At 37.5% G+C, this 20361-nt stretch overlaps 1 protein-coding gene across 1 annotated transcript in view; it reads right to left on the bottom strand.

The window, feature by feature from the left end:
• The window catches only part of LOC139726501 (sorting nexin-17-like), a 35453-nt gene extending 15947 nt beyond the window's left edge, over positions 1-19506 (bottom strand). The window contains exons 1-4 of the mRNA XM_071637457.1: positions 19386-19506; positions 16672-16870; positions 8125-8300; positions 855-948 (exon numbers count right to left, since the gene is read on the bottom strand). Coding sequence (XP_071493558.1) covers positions 855-948; positions 8125-8300; positions 16672-16870; positions 19386-19445 — 529 coding nt within the window. The 5' untranslated portion in view covers positions 19446-19506. The remainder of the gene's footprint in view (positions 1-854; positions 949-8124; positions 8301-16671; positions 16871-19385) is intronic.
• Positions 19507-20361: the final 855 nt, after the last annotated feature.

Below are 20361 nucleotides of genomic sequence, written 5' to 3'. Positions count from 1 at the left end.
GAGAACACTTTATATCACCAGAGAGTTCTGCATTTCCAGGTTTGCAAAAACGGTCTCTGCTCTCAAGGTTCAAAGAGGAACAAGGACAGGACCTACAATTTATGTATGGTTTTTCAAAGGTGAAAACTAGAATAGCACTTGGAGAGCACAAACGTACTTCTAACCATATGTGCAGATGGTGAAAATCGCCAATATTTCCCAATAATAACAAACCCTAAGTTCTATTGTGTCTCAAAGTCTACCTCATCAGCAGCAATTACTGTATACGCTGAATATTTCGTGAGGTTTTTATTTTCGCGAATTTCGCGAGTCTGGTGCTATTCGCGAAATTAAAAACACGCAAAAATATTGACTCTGTTCCTGGTGTGGATGTGACATACGGGTGTACATAACCCCGTTCAGTACAGGACTCCACAATCGTGAATTTAACCACTCGCGAAATCATCGGGAATTCCTGATTCGCGAAAATTTAGACTCGCGAAATATATGGTGTATACAGTACTGTACACTGCACGGCCCCTCAAGCGTGTGTTCAGTGCACGGCATGTATGTACATCTGAAATACGCACAGCTTACACTCCCTCTTTGTTGGCCCATTTTTTGCCAATGTTAATCCTTCAAAAAAAAAAACTTCAAAAAAATATTCTGGATCCAGACATTTATTTGAATGATTATCAGAATTTAATCATTTGTTCCTTGTGTCATTTTCAACTTTTCCTGTAAGTTTCATTCAAGTTCATTCATAACTATTTGAGTGATTTTGCAAACAGACAGACAAATACACCAATGGTGACAAAAAAATAAAAAACCTCTTTGGCGGAGGTAATAATGCACCAGGAAACGTGTCCACCTACTTGTTCCAGCCTCCTCGTCTTTGTCCTTGACAACCAGGAAAAGACCAAAATAGTATGTGAACTGGTCAGGTAGTCCAACTTCTGATGTTACTTTCTGCAGTTTATTGGAGAAAATAAATGAGAGGGAGAGAGTTTGTGTTATACTAATACACATGTCCAGCTAGTACAATTCCATGAATCAGAGGTTGAAATACAGTGTAGATATTATAAGAAATTAAAATGCATCAACCAGTATTTGCAGTGATAATCTCAGTAAAATCCTGTTGTAGGTTTTTAAAATGTATATTCAGTATTATTAAAGTGCTTGAGTGTATCCTGATTACCTTTAAGTTACAACAAAGTGATGTGCTTCATTCAGCAATTTGCACTTTTATGATATTGGCATAGATATCTGTGAAGTAACTGCCAATGATTAAAGATTTAGACTCCGTTTACAGTGCAGGGCCGGGCCTTTGCAGGACAAAACCACCTTAAACCATACTAGTTTTCGACGTTGAGGGCATTAATATATTGAATAGCAAAATAGTACGGGCAGAGGGTCTGGAAGCCAGACTAAATTTGGTACCGCATTTGGCCCAGTTTGCGTTCACAGTGAGAAAAGGCCAGCCTTGGCCATGGCCGAGACTACCTTCAGAGCTTTTGTGCGTTTACAGTGAAATGAAGGCCGGGCTCGGCCATGGCCGAGCCCGGCCCTTTCACTTACTGTAAACGGGGTCTTAGAATCTAAACCCCCTAACCACAATCAAGAAAAGTTTCCAATTTCCATACACAACATACATGAAAAATTGTGAGGGCATGACATCATCAAATTGTTCATTTGAATGTTTATAAGAACTGCTCAAGAAACATTTTGTGAAAAAAAAAAAAGTGAAATTTCAAAATCATCAAGAAAATATCATATCTTCCTTATCATATTCCTTATCCAATTTATTGTCTTTTCTGGAACATTCTGCAGGGACTTTTTTTCTTTCTTTCTTTTACAGAATTTTTCTATTTTTGGGGTGGATTTCCTCTCATTGTCACCCAATTTCATTGTCATAAGAGTCGCAACATACTGGAAAAGTTCTGCACCTCTATTTTATGTTCTTTGACTTTTCCCAACTTACATGTAAGTATTAGACACGATTCCAAAGTCTACATCAATCGCAGATCATGTAGATCTGTGCATCATGATGATACTGGATGGTAAAGTTAGCAGCAGCATCAAACCATAACCAGTGTCTCAAACATTTTTCTACTATGAAAGTACCCTATATCTAAAGGACAAGTTCACCTTCATAGACATGTGGGTTGAGTAGATGCAGCAATATTAGTAGAACACATCAGTGAGAGTTTGGGGAAAATCGGACAATCTTTAAAAAAGTTATGAATTTTAGAAGTTTCTGCTCAGTAACGGCTGGATGAAAAGACTACTATAGCTTGTGATGTCATATGAGAACAACGATATAAAGAAAGAATAAAGAAAATTCAACATATTCCCATTTTTCTCACATAACAAAAGAACACTTGACTTCTCTCTTTCAGAAGGAAGGGGAATAATATTACCCTTAACATACGTCAGTAGCAAGTCGAAGAAATGTACACTTTATTCAAAAAGTAAAGTTTTGTGAAATTCTCTTTTTATTTTCCTTTATAGTTGTACGCATGTGACATCATACACTGTAGTAGTCTTCTCTTCCAGTGGTGACTGCGCAGATACTTAGAATATTCGTAACTTTTGAACGGATTGTCCAATTTTCCTCAAACTTTCACTGATGTGTATCATTGATCATTGCTGCATTCTCTCAATCCTAAGGTGAACTTGTCCCTTAATACAATGTACAGATATGTCATACTGCACAAACCTCAGTAAAGTGTGATTGAATTCTACAAGTTTGCAAGATTTTGGAATTTGATATTCAAGTAGAGGTTTCCCACAGGATGGTATGTGGGCACACTATCAAAATCATTAAGCATGAGTTTCTTAATAATAATTTTGCTGTTTAAAATACATGTATTGTAAGAAGATCCTAAAGCTCAGTGTTTTTACACTTTTTGTCTATTTTACATCAGTCTTTCAACAGAAATACTTTCTCGAATGCTCCATTACGAAAGGAATTTGCAAGGCATGGGGATAAGCAGTAGAGTAAACAAATTTTACAGTAACCCCATCCGCTAAAGAAATCTATCAAGAGAATTCTTTCTTGACAAATTGGAGTCAGTTTTAAAAAGGGCTGAGTTATGAGAGTAATATTCTACTGAGAGACTTGAACAACTCAGCACAAGGTGTTACCAAAAAATTTGTTGGTTTATTTGTTTGTTTTTTAGAACTCAGAAATACACAGTACATTCTACTTGGTGAACTTTCGACTATGAGGAATGTATACATGTGACTGCCCATCTCAAAACAAACAAAAAGTTGCAGATCAGGATTCTCTGCGTAGGCCTAATGGACCAAAATAGTCATTAGGGTTGACGGACTTGACATAATTTCAAAGTTTGTCGTACCTGGGAGAGTAAACTCTTTTTTAGTTCTACCTCCTGTCCAAATTTGGTGGTTTTAGATTTATTTTAAAACAAAGGAAAAATCCAGTTATTGGCTCTTTTTTCTAGACCATATTTTGTCACAACAGGTGCTGATTTTACTGTCATTGATACTTCTGCACAGCACACCTGAATGACCCTAATTTTTCAATCCTCTTTTTCTCCCTTTCAGAATCATAAACTGCATAGATCTCCAATACTCTATTTTATTTCAATCACTTTTTGAATGAGTTACAGTGGTCCAATTTCAACAAGTTTTACAGTATTTTGAAGCTTAAGAGCTTGCAAGATTTCAAACCATGTGAAAGGTAAAAATTCATTTTGGCCTACAGTACTTGTTGCAGGTTTTGAGCTGGGGTAGTCACATAATATTGTGTACGTATATGAAGTCACTTTACAACAATGAAGTGACCTCAAATGTTGACCTCCCTCTATGTTGTAACAGAGTGTCAAAGTACGCCCCCACGCCAGAGACTCTATCAGGTATCTGTCAACCTTACTCCTTGACAATGGTAAGCAATTACAAGAACTGAGATCACATAACCACCAGTATTGTTGTAAGGCTGTATCAATTCTGTATCAGGGCAATTACAGTATACCCCCCCCCCCCCCCCCCCCCCACTGCTAAATACTGGTTAGTGATATTAAAGGTTAGAGTAAAGATTAGGGTTAGTGTTTCATTATGTGTAGGTTTAGGGTTTAGGGTTCAGAGTTTGGGTTAGGGTTAGGATTACGCTCAGGATTAAGATTAGGGTTTAGGGTCAGGGGAAGGGTCGGGGTAATTGCCCACCTAGGGGGGGTAAAATCTACATTGCAACTGTATGATACACATGGTTTCATATTTCAAGACATTCAAGACGTTTGTAACACAACTTGAGATGAAATTACACTGTACATGTACCCACATGTACACGTAAGACTTTATAATTCAATCTTTTTTGCTGTTGTTGTTTCTCATGTTACATGCATCAAAGGCCATTCCCTTTCCTAAATCAGTCAATTGATTTCTATGAAATCCCTACAAAACGGTTTCATAATGTCAATGACCTACAATAATGTAGTCTACAGTACATAGTGTAAATTTCTCCAAATACAATTCTGTGTAATTATTTCTAAAAATTGGAGTCAAATGATAACAAATTAAACATTTCTTTTACAGTACTCTTTACTGCAATCTAGGCTATCTCTTACAGGGCTCAGCTTACAAATTGTACTTGTAAATCAGTACTTTATCTACTAACAACCAAATCGTCCTACATTTTTCTCAGCTACATGTACATGTATCTTGATAAAACAAAATGATCTATGTTTTACTTAAAATGATATCACTTTTTGTACTACCAAGGCAATATTTTTCTATCTATGTTTACAATCACATCCACAGCTGCTTTGTACCGTTTTTGCTCTGCAGTCACATGCCTTCATTCTTTTGAATATACTATATGCTTTTAATTATTGGTAAGACACACATATTGAAGATGTAGATTGTAGATTGTTTTAATGGACTTACTGAAATGTGTACATGTACATTGTAACATCAGTTTACCACTGAGTAAAGCAGGTAATGTCAGTCACCAGTATTAAAGGGAAGGTAAACCCCAAGAGCAATGTGGATTGAGTGAAAGCAGCAACATTAGTAGAACACATCAGTGAAAGTTTGAGGAAAATCGGACAATCGATGCACAAGTTATGAATTTTTAAAGTTTTGGTGTTGGAACCGCTGGATGAGGAGACTACTAGAGGATATGACGTATGAGTGGACAACAATACAAAGAAAATATAAAGGAAATTCAACAAAAATTCACTTTTCTAGAATTATGAAAGAGCAATGGACCAACCGCTTTCAGAAAGCAGGGGGAATAATTGCTACCCTTAACGTATGTCAATATCAAGTTGATGGAATTTGTAATTTTCATGAAAAATGGATTTTTGTAGTATTTTCTTTATATTTTCTTGGTATTGTTGTCCACTCATACGTCATAACCTCTAGTAGTCTCCTCATCCAGCGGTTCCAACACCAAAACTTTAAAAATTCATAACTTTTGCATCGATTGTCCGATTTTCTTCAAACTTTCACTGATGTGTTCTACTAATGTTGCTGCTTTCACTCAATCCACATTGCTCTTGGGGTTTATCTTCCCTTTAACCCATTGAAGATGAGTCTCGAGTATACTCGGGCAGGTGTCTATGGGGAAATGTGTGTTGTAGCAAAATCAGCCCGTTCTCAACAGGTTATTAAAGGTACCAAAGTTTTGTTTTCAACACGTACTTGCTTCATCGTCTCACTTGTGACAATGTTAGGTACCCGCCCTCACTGTAGAGCAGATATATGTATGTACTATATGTACCCTCTCAGGGGGACTAAACTTCTTGGATCAGGGAATGAAAGAACTAACAGCCAGTAGCATGACATACTGTACAATGTACAAGTGTTTGTCATTAAAAAAGAAATGCTTGTGTGGGTTGTTGTGTTTTGGTTTAGAGTGTGGGAGAAGCATCTTTCGAGTTAGATTGAAACTTTCGCCACATTTCTCTTCAAAATAATCGCATTTATACCATATTGAAGAGACACTTTTATCGTAATTTACTTAGCTATAGTACAGTAAAATTAAGAGGGGACAACTTGTGATTGTGTGTGAATATCAGTTTAAATACAAAGTTGGCGATATTCACAAGAAAGAATCTTAATACACTCAGTGGGCATACAGGTTCAGAAATGAACACACACAAGTTTTTCTGTACCTTTAGAATTTACAAATGGGTCTATGTATCATCCCAATTTTATAAAGCACGAATGAAGCACTTTGACATGTTCATTACATCTAATAATACAAAAGTATTTATAGTTCAAGATGAGTATCAAGTTTGACAAGTTTGAGTAAAAATGTGATGCAGTAGACGCACTGACGGCTTTGTCACAAGTGTCAAGATTTGCCAGACATGCGTCATCGCTGTTTGATTTTTTAACACTCTCCTTCCTCTTCTTGCTGTATAGCAGAATACAATACGACACCTTCATCATTTACTGCCATAACATTCATTGTTTTATTATTATAGGCTCAAGGTCAACTTCTCCTACTCTGCACTAAGTCCCACCATCAGCTAGAAGTCAAGAGCAATGTGTTAGAATAAGTCTGATACTCTGCTATGATGATGTTGGTATGTGCAATACATTTGAAATGTATTGCATTAACTGCTTTTTAGTACGCATTATGTACAATATTGTAGCATGCAAAAGCATACTCACAGCATGGGATCTCATTCGATTGTCAATATATCACACTACACATGGATGTGGATATTTTGGCTTTTTTGAAATTTTCCTTTGAATGAAACCATTCACGACATCCAAATGATTTTACTGTCTTTTGTCAGAGTTGTAATATTTTGGCCAAGCTAGAAGAAAATATGACAGCATTTTTAGTTCTTGTTGCTTTTATTCAAAGTCAATGTTCACTCTAGGCAATGACAGATCTTCCAGACATGCCCATGTAGGCAAAGTTGAAAACTAGCGATTTAAGCATTTCAAAAGAAAGATAAAGAAATCAACTTGAACATTACAGGAGTTTGGCACACTGTAGTGGTATTCTCTATCAAAGCACATTACCACTCTCCTAAGATCGCTTCTCTCATACGTATGACCATACACAGTGGATATCTCAGACAACAGAACGTCCATTCTATTTTCCAAGAATAACAGAAACTCCTTGTTAACCCGTTGAGGATGGACTGATTTTGCTACAACACACACTTCCCATAGACACCTGCCCGAGTATACTCGGGACTCATCCTCAATGGGTTAATGGGTGTGTACACTATAAGGAGAGACTGCTATTATTTAAACCATTTCAGCATGCTATTGGGTACACTTCATTTGTAATCTTATGGGTTCTTAAAACCAATAAAAAGGATTCACATGCTTGAGATATACCCAGAGTGCTTCCTCCCCACGCAATCCTCTCTGAAATAATTGACAAGTACTTTTGATTTTGATCTACATTGTAGCATTGGCTGTTTAATGACGGTACTTCAATAGTACTAGTTAGTAATCCATATACGGTCTATGAGTCCCCTTGAAGGATTATCCATGACAACGCAAGGACCTGGCTGATTTTTGCATATAATTGGTTTGCCCAACCAATTGTATGCAAAATAATTTCAAGAGCGCTGACGTAATTTATGGTGCCTCGACGCGAGGCATGTTGGACACAATCACATCAATGTGAATATGAATGTACATGTACACCTTTGTTGGTCTGTCTGTTGAAATAGCCAACTTCTTTTAAGATACATATTGTACAATCTAATAATTTCTATTATGTCCCCTTGAAACAGACGACTTATCAAGTACAGAAAAAAAATTCTTTTTTCCATTCACAAGCAATGCACAATGTACATTGTACAGTGGGTTGATATCAATTTAAATCAGGATGATATCAATCTAAAAATGAATGTTCTTAACCATAAAATCAATGTTCACGTTCGTTGGCTGATCTGTTCATAAAATAGACTTCTCATTAGATACAATCCAGCACATCCCCTTGAAACGGACTGGTCATCTACATGTACTACAGAAGAACACATTCTACAGGTACATTTTCCATTCACAATTGATGTACAATGCACACAATTGATGTACAATGTACACTGCACAGTGTACATCAAATTAATATCAATTAAAATCATGTTGATATCAAATAAAATATTAAAACTAGGTAGAAATCAATCCAAAAATTAGCACTCTAACCTCCAGAACGTCATCCGTCTGGTCTGTGGATTTGATGTTCACTTTCACTCTGCTCCCGTTCATCATGTAGACATCCAACTCGACGTCTATGGGCTCCTCGCGTCGCGTCTCCTTTTGCGACGTCAGGAGGAAGCCATTGAAAATGTCGCTGTTTGCTATCCTGGGGTCTTGACTTACTGCAGGTGAAGCAACAGAAAAAAAAAAAAAAAAGAAGTCTTACCATACAATATATGCAAACTTATGGTTGAGTAAATGTGGTGCTACTTTAGAATACAAACTAATCAAGGGAAGCATTTTACACGTTGCAAAACAGATTTCAAGTTTCTGGAGCACTTGACATCAAATATCATATCTGATAATTAATGCACTTCTAAGACACACCTGTAAAGCAATATATAAATGTCATTCATTATCATTACTATTGTATGGACTGGATGTTTGAGTAATGTGGTGCAACTTTAGAATACAAATTAATGAATGCAAGCATTGTACATGTCGCACAACAAGTTCCCAGTTTCCGGTGCATTTGACATCAAATGAGCATGTTTGATAATTGATGCACATCTATGTATACAAGTATACAACAAAATGTAGACACTGTTGTATTAGGTGTCATAAATCAATGTTATTACCTCCGCCAAGGGAGGAGGTTATGTTTTCGTTACCGTTGGTTTGTTAGTTGTCCGTGTGCAAAATAACTCAAAAAGTAGTTGACGGATTGGGATGAAACTTGCAGGAAAGGTTGAAAATGACACAAGTACCAAACGATTAACTTTTGGTAGTGATCTGAGAATTTTGGGGGAATTTATGAAGGATTTTTGATATTTTGGCAGGTAGGGTCAATGAACTTGGGAGTTCAGGCTGCGTGTATTTGAGGTTAGCATGCGCGCACTAAAGTGCGTGCTCTAGTTTCTGCTAGGGCGAGGCGCGCCGTGCAGCTGAGGGTTTGTGACGTAACAAAGGCTGCTACATATTGGGAAATTGGGCGGCTTTCAGCACACAATGCAGTATACGTACTGCATGGGTGGAAATCAAAGACGCTTGCTACTATCTTTGGTGGAAATCACTGATCTCTGTGGAAGAACAAGATCAGTGCGGATGGAAATAGGCTGCATGCTTGGCGGAGGTCTGCGCTCTCAGAGTGCTTCTCTAGTTTACTATTGTAACAATTATATGGAGTGGGAGTTGGGGTAAATTTGGTGTTTCTTTTAGAATTGGTTACAAAATCATAAATGGAAGCCTTTTTAACACAGGTCACAAAAGAGGCTCCCAGTTGCTGAACGCACTTGACATCAAATATCATATATCTACTAAGCACTGAATATTTGAGTAAATTTGGCACTACTTGAGACATACAAAATAATCAATGGAAGCATTTTACAGACCAAAAAACAGGCTCCCAGTTTCTGGAGCTGTGACTTTTCAACAATTGCAGCATATACAGTTGTACATGCTGTACGTTAATACCAGTTTCCCTGAAAGCAATGGCAAATAATTGTTGCTTTTTTTTACTCTGGTAATTGAAATGCATGACACTTCAACAGAAATTGAATTATATCCCTTTTAATATGTAACAGGCTCAAAGTCTTTTATTTCTTAAGGTAAGGGTCTAACTATCTATTTGAAATGATAATTTTGGGAAAAGTCACAGGTACGTATTGTACTTGTAACTGACGTTGACTTGTAGAACCCAACATTGAGGTACAATGGATAATTATGATGTGCACAACTTGTAAGAGATACAGGAATCCAAGCTAGAATGTACACTGTATTCAGCAACTGATCAGTACTGATCAGTTGCTCTATCAAACAGTTGCACAGTTCATAACCTGCAATGATTGGGTCCTATTTTTTTTTTTTTTTTTTGAATGAGTGATCAGATCTTTACAAAAAGATTAAATGAATGGGCTCCAAAACAAGCGGATTAAAATAAATTTCACTTTTGTCTTGAGTTACTGTACATGCATCTATGTACACTAGCTGCTGTGCAAAGGTAACAGAAAGAGGCCTTGATAAGTCATTTACAAAGAGGTGACATAATACTGTAAAACCACAAATGTTTGCATGCACTTTAATTTCACAAATTTTATGAGAGCCAAAATTCACGAAATCAAAATGCACCTATGAGAAGTTCTTGTCTACACCATATGCAATGAATGCCAGTGGCAATTTGCCAAAATTTCATGCTGTGAAAATATATTGCTTTACGGTATGCCGAAGACAGGGACAGTATTTACTGAATTCATCAAATGAAAGGGTTTGAATGCATTAGACTACCAGCAAGAATTAACAAAATGAGTATCAAATAAATTGCAGACTCACACACAGTGTTCAAGTTGATCTTGATTAGAAATCAAATTAAAGAGTCATTATTACTAGGATAGTGGAAAACAACAATAATTTGTTGTAGGAAATGAATTTATGGGTCAATCCACGTCAAATCAACCACTGCTGTTAACCGGACCCCCTTCAATTTTCTTTAAATTCGCGCCAAATGTTCCCCCAAGTGTCTGAAGGAAGATTCTGAGATATTTTGCCCCAAGGTCAAATGGTTGCTAAGATACGGACTCCCTTAGCAACCACTGCGCAGTCGAAAAATCAAGCTTAAATTAAATTTTCTATTTTTGATTGACTGCTGCAGCCAAGTTAGATGAGTTACATTGCTCATTTTCTGTAAATTGGAAAAACTTTATGATCGTAACATGCACAATGTGTTATGGTGCAGATCTGACAATCCGTTATTGCGCAAGAGGTCACCGAAAATGGAGTTGAGTGTCAAAGTTAATGTATTGGGTGCATGTTTGGAAGCTGATAACTTCAAAATTCAATTAGCTTAAAACCCAATACTATGCATATTTAAAGACTCTCACTTGCTCTAGAGACCAACCAGAAATCGGCCAAAAAGTATGCATTGTTTTCTTGTAGGGCACCCTCAAAGTTGGTTTTTTCAAAAAGTTGCCAAGTTCAAGGTCACAAATTACCACTCGTCCCATAGAGGAGCAACACCAAATTTTGTGTATTCATAAACATTTACCTATATTTTCATGGGTTACTTTAAATAAAAACTTTTGTTACTGAAATGTTTAATATGTCTGATTTACGCATTTGAAAATGGTTGTAAACACCCCAAAATCAATGAAAAATGGCATGTGGGGTTCTTAGCACATTTCAAATTGTGTTAAATCAGAGATGAAGTGCCAAAACACAATGGTATCTTCTGTGATGATAGTCTGTAATTAATACCTAAAGGGTATGCATCACAAATCGTTTTGTCTTATTGGCGATTACCTTGAAAATGCAGCTGAAAATCACAAAAAACAACAAATCGGTCAATTTTCCATTTGAATGGTGTTAAAGTACTAATGCTCATGGTGACTTTAAGTTTTGTTTATGTTCAATTTCATGTTCAATTTCTATTCTATTTTAAGCTACAAATGATATTTCAAGTCATCTCAAGATCTTTTGACCTTGATATTGTTGTGAAAATAGATGTACAGTACATCCTTGATATGAGATAACATATGATTCCTATAAACACAGTATTTACACACAGGATCCTAAAGTCTGTAATGAGTATTTAGATTATTATTTGTGAATATATACAGCGTGTCCAAGAAAAAACGAAACCGAGTTTCATTGCAATTCTTTGCGGTCATGATCATATATTTGCTTTATGAGATGTACATGAATGGATAGATATACTTCTCTTCTTTCATTTGATGCACAACTCATTGTTCATAATTCATGCATGACTGAGTTAGAACAATAGACACTAATGCTACTAAATTTTCATTTGCACGAGCAAATGGTGACTTTGAATGAGTTTTTCAGGCTTTTTCGGCAATCTTTTGCAAAAAATAAAATCATAACCTTAATATCCATTCTTTTTCCTTTCATATAACATCTCGTGTGTAAACTAGAAATGTCGCGACGGCGACTGATGCCTCCGCCATAATGCATGATTCTCCCAATAGGTGTATAGTACAATGTCTTCACAATGTGTGACGACAGTTTCACATAACTGGCAAAATAGCGAAATAACACTCAGGTTTGTCAGAAATATCTTGAATGTTCACTTTCCACGAATTGGGTTTGCTATTTAATTGACCTAATTGTCTATTAAAGAGTGCAGGTACACATATTTGGGGAATTGAAAATTTTTACTTGACTTCTGACCGACCTTATTCTAAGTTTATGCATTGAGTATAATTTCCAAGGTATGAAGAAAGAGTGTAATTACAGTACAAAATATATCTTTTTTTTTTCATATAAACCTGACCTTTGACCCTTAACCTTTGACCTTTGACCTTCTGGCTGGAAATTTCCAAGAGAATCTCTATTAAGTAATACATACATATATTAAATTTTAAAACTAATAATGCTATCATTGCATATACTAACTATATAAGGGAAATAGTAACATTTTAAGGAGTTGACCTTGACCTTTGACCACCCTGACTATTGACCCATGACCCCTAAATTCCCTAGATAATCCCTGCCAGTCAGTACATGCATATGTACCAAGTTCCATGAAGATACATTGAACCATTTGCGAGAAAAGTGATATTGCGACATTTTCACCTAACCTTTGACCTTTTGACCTTTGACCTTATGACATGAAACTCTCTCTGGAGAATCTTTACGCAGTAGTACATGTCTACACTAAGTTTCAAGAAAATAACTGCGGGCATTGCATAGATATGGGGGAAATAGCAACATTTTTAGCATTTGACCTTGACCTTTTGACCTTTGACCTCTTGTCAATGTCACTAAAATCTACTCAACTAATTGTCCCATCATACATCATCCTTGGACCAAGTTTGGTGAAAGCTGCTTCCTCCAGTTTTGAGTTATCACGTAAACAGATAAATTTTAAGATTTGACCTTGATCTTTGACCTTTGACCTCTGTCCGATTTCACTGAAAAACTAATCAAGTAATTGTCTTATCAAACATCATCCTCCAACAAAGTTTGGTGAAATTTGCTCCATCCAATCTTGAGTTATCGCGTAAACGGATACAATTTCATGATTTGACCTTGACCTTTGACCTTTGACCTTTAGCCGATTTCACCCAAAATCTAATCAAATCATTGCCCCATCATACTTCATACTTGGACCAAGTTTGGTAAAATTCCAGTAAATATTACTCAAGTTATCGCGTAAACGAAAGCGGACGGACGTACGTACGGACGTACGGACGTACGTACGGACGTACGGACGTACGTACGGACGTACGGACGTACGGACGTACGGACGTACGGACGGACGGACGGACAACCCGAAAACATAATGCCTCCGGCACCACTTCGTGGCGGAGGCATAAAAATGATCTACGCCTGCTCGAGAAGACTTACTTTGAAAATAAATCCATTTTACCCAGAAAGATGGATAGTAAATAAGGAGCCAGTTAGCTTTCCCTACGCCTGCCCGACTTGGCAGATACCAATAGCCTTTTACGCTTCAATGAATTTACACAAACATGAAGGGAGGGGGTATTAAAAGGGATTGTAACAGACGGTTCGGAATAGGGTCGTAAATTAGCACATGATCACGAGCTTGCCTGACCATGCAGCAAACCACAGAGCAAAGGGTGTTCATCAGCGGAATGTTGGGGGGGGGTGGGAGTAACTGACCGAAAAAGCCTTCCGAGCCCCCCCCCCCCCCTCAAAAAAAAAAGACGACTTTCTGCCCTGCACTTGTACCTTTGAAATGTTAGAAGCGCAAGTTCAGTGATAAATAAAGTGATGTACCCTCTCTTTCTGCTTCACCTCCCCCTTCAAAAACTTAAAAACCCTGTCAGTGATGAAGGATGAACCACGCGTGAGGGAAATGTAGAGAGGAATGAAAACAGTGAGATAAGTTTGAGGTACAAAATCATCAAAATGTGGCCATTGTTGTAACGTTGATTTCCCATAGCCGTTGGACTGCATGCAGCCTGAGAATACACACGATATTAGTCTTCAATTATTGGTTAACCCTATCTAGGCCGGGCTATTTAGGTAGTTGATAGAGCCGGGGGGGGCCTCCTAGGCCCCCCCTCCAGATCTCGGCCGTCGACCGCGCAATCGCGACGAAAATTGGCACACACATTGCCTATGATGTAATCTAAAATACCTTGAAGTTAATTTTTCAAAAAATTATCATTTATGCTAAATTATGCTAATTTATGCATAATGATGCATGAAATCAGACTATTTGGTATAAATCACAAAATCAAGCTCAAAACAGGCACATTTTTTGTGTAAATATTCTTTTTAGTGTCCTTAGCAAATGTAATTAAAAAAAATTGTGACATCAGAAAAAATTCTTAAGTATTTTATTGTTTTTTGAATTTCTTATGTATTTCTTTGTTTTTTCGACTTTATGTTTTTCATTGTTTTTTTGATGAAATTTGTAAGTGACATCGCTCCGAACAAGAAAATATGTTATTCATTGATTTTAATAAATAAAACACCAACATAATCATGCTTTTATGAAAATTGCCTGTAAGCACAGTTTGCATTGAAATTGTACACGAATTCACGTTTTTGAGCAATTTTTGGTCTGACATGCATGTACATATTTATGCGTAACTTCGGAACCGCACGCCCGGGCGTCACAAATTTGGTGTCAAAAGATGCGCAAGACTCGAAAGAAAAAAGTCATGAAACGTCACGGCAATAGCTTCTTGCGATTGCGATACATCGCGCGGAACGTCGAGGGGGGGGCCTCAGAGGCCCCTCCGGCCTAGTTAGGGTTAAGTCTCATAGCTTTTATAAATGACAACAAAGGGCTTTCCATCTCATACAGCATTCTCTGTAAATACCCCCCCCCCCAACAACATTCACTGTAGCACTGCCGTTGTTTTATGTGAATTCAATGGCGCAGGTGAGCCCATTGTCTAATGCTAAGTCGGGAGAGCTGAATGCTTGTTTTTCGACTATCCATAGAATCGGTAGAAATGAAGCATGTTTTCATGCAAATTTTTCTCAAGCATCCGTTATTCATATTTGACGCATAAGGTCTTATACGAAAGAAGAAAATATGGATATTTAGGTTATGAACTTTGTTTTTCGAAAACATAACGTTGTAAGTCTGAAAAATTCACTTAAAGTCACCATTTGCGCGTGCAAATGAAAATTTGATAGCACCACTGTTCGTTGCTCTAACTCAGTCATGCATGAACGATGAACATTAAGTTGTACATCAAATGAAAGAAGAAAAGTTTATCTTTCCATTGATGTATATCTCATAAAGAAAATGTATGATTTCGATGGTAAAAAGTTCCAAGGAAACCCGGTTTCGTTTTTTCTGGGACACGCTGTATACATGAATTATTCGAGTCTAACATGACGATAACAATAATGTACAGTAGGGCTTGGGGCCAAAGGCTGGGCCCAAGGTCGGACCCAAGGCCAGGGGCCTAAGCCCGGGCCGGGCCAGGGGCCAGGGACCCGAGGGCAGGGGCCCGCGGCCGGGCCCAAGGCCAGGGGCCCGCGGCCGGGCCCAAGGCCAGGGGCCTAAGTCCGGGCCCAAGGCCAGGGGCCTAAGTCCGGGCCCGAGGCCGGGGGCCCAGGAGGCCAGGGGCCACCAGACTGAGACCACAAAGAGAACCAGTCATGACTTGCTGTGATAATGATGTGACAGGGCTGTGCATACACATTTCATATTGTAAATACACCGTACATGTACATATTTAAGTATGATACACAGCCTAGTCGCTGTATAAATCGCGACAACACAGAGAGCAAACACAATGCGAATTTTACGATCACATTGAGTTTTGATACTTGACAACATTTTTTGTCACCTCAAACTCATTGAAGACAATCTTCATTAATGAGACTTCATACATTTCTTTGTTACATGTATTTTCTGAAGGCTTGGAAATTGATAAAGGAAGGCTTCAGTAAGGTCATCACCCCATCTACACTGTAACTTGAATTACATGTAGGACTGAAATACAAAATGTATATCTCCAAAAGTGTTATCACCATTTTGAAACTTAACCTTTAACTTTAGTCTGTAACCTTACTGTCATTTCATGTCTCAATTTGAATGAAACTTCAATAATTCTGTTCTGATCTTACCATCTATTCTAAAGTAATGTTGAACATGGTGTGTAATGATATATAACACTCTCACAATGCATGATTTCATTACCATGGCATTACATGAACTAATTGCACTTATAAGCCACTTGATAATCTGAATCATTCTGCCTGAACCTCAATATTAACATGATAGACTCCATCAAGTGAGTTATTGGTACCGTACTATAGGTGGCATTTCTCATACATTAACACCTCCAGTATTTTGATGTGAATCTCCTTGCAGATGATGTACCGTATAAGATGTAATATACAAAAATTTGCAAGAATGATGACAACATTGAGCCAAAACAACAACAAATCTACAATATAGATCTGATTATTTAATATTCTGGGCAGCCATAAAACTCAAGAATGCTGTTCCAGGATATAAACACCACAATACAAAGTACATTGTGAGTTTGTAGCCTGGCAGTAAACGTGAAATCTGCTTCTATGCTGCAAGCTAGTTCTTACCCAGCTGGATGTATTTTTCAAGCTTCTCTTTCCGTTCCTCTGTCTGCGCCGGGGTAAGAGAGAGCAGCTTCTTGGGTGGAAATTTGTGGCAGCCCGTGAAAGAGTTGTTGAACTCTTTCTTGATCTGTTCGTTGAAGTCATGGAGTTGTGAGTAGCGCACCGAACAGTGAAACACGCCATTCACGTGAACATTGTATACCTGCATAATGAAAATGTGTCTACACGTTAAAAGAAATTTGACCAGTAACCCCGTCGCGGGGCGCTGTAACACAGTAACCTTTACGGTACGTATTTGTCCGTATGGGGTCGCTGCTGCGGTTATTTGACCAGGTACATTGTAGCCATACTGCGGTATGAATTTGAATGTTGGGTTAACAATCTCAGTGGGATTCACACTGATGTGAATTAGCGTGGTACATACAACATGTAGGTCCACCTATCTCTAGATTTGCATTGTGATTGAAATCTCAAGATGTTTGCCTGTGTGGACACAAAAACCAAACTAATTAGAGCAATCAGCATCGCGATTCAAATCCCAAGAAATCTTGTGCTTATTTCTGAATTATTGTGATAATTCGCACTGAGGTGACTGTGTGAGCTGTGTGAATCCCATTTCAATTCCATCAATCTATACATAGTAAGATTTAATCGCACGTCACAACAGCGCGCACACCACAGCACAGGCATAGTACAGTTGCACTTACTGTGGCACGCACAAACACAAAGGGCAATTGGGTACACAGTGAAGCGGACTAGATAAAAACTCTATAGAATCTACATCTAAATCAAAATTAAATGAACATCAATTAAGGGTCTAACGTTAGACTTGAAAGCCGGTCTTAAAAACAACCGACCACAAGTACAACTTGCACTGTCATTTATTGGTAATCATGTAGAAATGCACACCATGCACATCTACCATTTCCTTCCTTAATTTGTTAATGAAAACTTCTTGTAGCTTTCAGAAATGTCAAGATGGACCATATCTGACGGTTTCATGAAATTTCATAGTCAATTACAGAAGAAAAGTAGCTAATTTTGACTCAAAAGTACGCCGATCGACGGCTGTGTCAGCGTAGCATGATGGATGATCGATTATGTGGAAGAGCGATATAACGATGATAATCGATCGTAGTAGTCTGTGATACAGCCGCTTGTTTGGTGTTTAACCACAATAATTACGTCGGCTCGACAGTAAAATGTGGAAGAAAGTGATCTCGATGCGTCTGTTTTTTTTTATCGTTTTAGTTAAGTTTCTCCTGCGTGTGACTGTATATTTGTCAACATTTTTGCTGACTAAATGATGGACAGATAATATGTGTACAAAATGTCAGTAAAAGATATATGAAAAAATTGGAATTATCCATCGTGAATATTGCACAATAAAATAGATTTTTACTACAAAACAAAAGCAAATACTGGGGTTGCAGTTTTTGTATACATAATTTAAAAAAATGAAATGGGAAAAGTAAATACTATCATAAAGACAATTACTTTCTACTACTGTATAAGTTGAACCTATCAATTAAAAACACATTACTATTTCAATTTCAATATTCTGTTTCTTTTTAGGTAAAATGAGCACTTTATGAGAAGTCCACAATATTAACGTTAATACATGATTGTATAACATAACATGCACTTTTTGTAATACTATTCTCATTAATTTATTTAAATTAGGCCTATAAATTATGTAGATAACTAGAAACAAATCCCCTTTGAATTCAACTTCCTTCTCATCTTCTTTTCTCTTTCTCTCTCCCTCCTAATACCGTAATAAATAGCCTAACCTTTTTCTTCCACTTTTCCTTCAACCTCATTCTATTCCCTTCAACACTATTCAAATGAAGTTATTATTATCAACTTTTGTCATGATGAAATCAATACTTGCCACAATATTTAGAGAAAGGATCGATGTCTAAATCCTGGTATGAATAATCTGTATCAATAATTTGAAAAGTGATAATTATGATAGTGGCAATGAAAACAAAGAACTATCACAATAGCTCGCTTGGACCTTCGACTCAGGTGAGCTAACTAAAAAAATACGAAAAAGAAAATAGGGGCTACACGTATTGCACGAGTCAAGTTCAAGCGGCTAATTAGAGACTACCAGAATCGATTATAATCGTTGACATCGTTCTCAGCGAAATCGGTGCACTGCTTACATCGGAGACTATGTTCGCGACCGACGTACTTTTCGACTCCAATTTCTCATTTTTCTTACCTCTTCGGCTTTCTAATTCCATGAAAACTCTCTGGTATGGTTCAATTTAGCATCTCCAATAGCTGCACAAAATTTTATTGACAAACGGCGAAGCGAACGGTAGGTGTGCATTTCTACATGATTACCCATTTATTTAGTGTCAATAGAACTATATAGCTGTCATTCAGTGTCAAATACGTAGGTTTTTCATGTATTGACACAATAAAATTCTAAATAAATCTTTAAATCTAAATATATCATCCAAAAACAACAAGAACAAACACTGTTTTCATAATCAAGGCACATGTCATGCCCCTGGGTATGATTACTATGAATCGCATGCACAGCACAGCTTCGTTGACTTGTTCACACAAAGCTACAGAGTACTAACGTGAATTATAAGGTGTGGGACTGAGTAAATCTTTTGCGGCTACTCCCACTAGGAAATCATCTGGTGAAAACCCGAGTTTTTCAGTCTGTCAGACCTGATTAACACACAGAAACTTACCCTATACGTTGATCCATGCTCATCTTTACATTCTTGCGTATCTGGTATCGAAAAATGCATGTTGACGTTCGTTCTGCACTAAAGCCTCTTGATCGTTGACGTTCACTCGTAAACTCCCGTGCAGAAGGAACAATAACAACAGCAACAGTTTTGATTTTTTAATTCAAGACGAAAACTGAAAGCGGTAGGTAGCTGCATGCCTTGATCTAACTTGTGCATGTGGTGATGCGATGAGCGTGGTTTACAAGCTGACCTGATGAACCGCAGCGGCTGATCTTAGGTGTGTGATACACCAGAACAGAAAATGAGGACTTGCGAACAGCTCCCAAGTATCTAAACGTCATGTAGGCCTACCGATTGTCTTCTGATAGCTCATAAAAGAAAAAAAAAAACTTCCATTCTACTTAGAATCTATTGTTCTTTCCTCATGCACGAATCAAATTGCATGTTGTCATAATATATACGCAAGCATCAACGTCTGAAGCAAAATATGCTTTGAGGGGTTCGGTATTTTCTTCTCTCCCTTCCCTTCCTTTTCTTTTTATTTAATTCTTGTCTCTCACTGTCCCTCTCTTCTTCTCGGCAAGTTTCGATTAGGCCTATATTCCAGATGAAGTGTCAGCTACTTAGTGAAAGATCGAGGGAAAGAACTTACTACTACTAGTAGGCCTATAAGGAAAACAAATCCGATACGAAAGGTCAAGACTTGATGATTTTATAGAGGATGTCAACTTGTGTTAGCATGTTGTGTGTTTGGTCACTTGCTTGATTATCATTAATTTTGTTTGTGTGTTTTCCCTCATGGCCGATGGACTGTTGATGTTTCATCTCTAGACATCCCCCGGCCATTTACGTCTTTGCTCCACCCCAAACTCCATGTTCAATTCTTGCACACTTCGCGTGACATCATTTCCTGCCATTGTTCAGTACTGTAATTAGCAAAAACATTTCATATTAAAATGCTGATGTTCGAAGT

Source organism: Diadema antillarum, unplaced genomic scaffold (assembly GCF_040938485.1).
Source record: "Diadema antillarum isolate AM-2024a unplaced genomic scaffold, OU_Dant_1.0 seq00000086_RagTag, whole genome shotgun sequence".
NCBI classification, from domain to species: Eukaryota; Metazoa; Echinodermata; class Echinoidea; order Diadematoida; family Diadematidae; genus Diadema; species Diadema antillarum.
The sequence above is the reverse complement of the archived record's forward strand: the minus strand, read 5'-3'. Positions and strand labels throughout refer to the sequence as shown.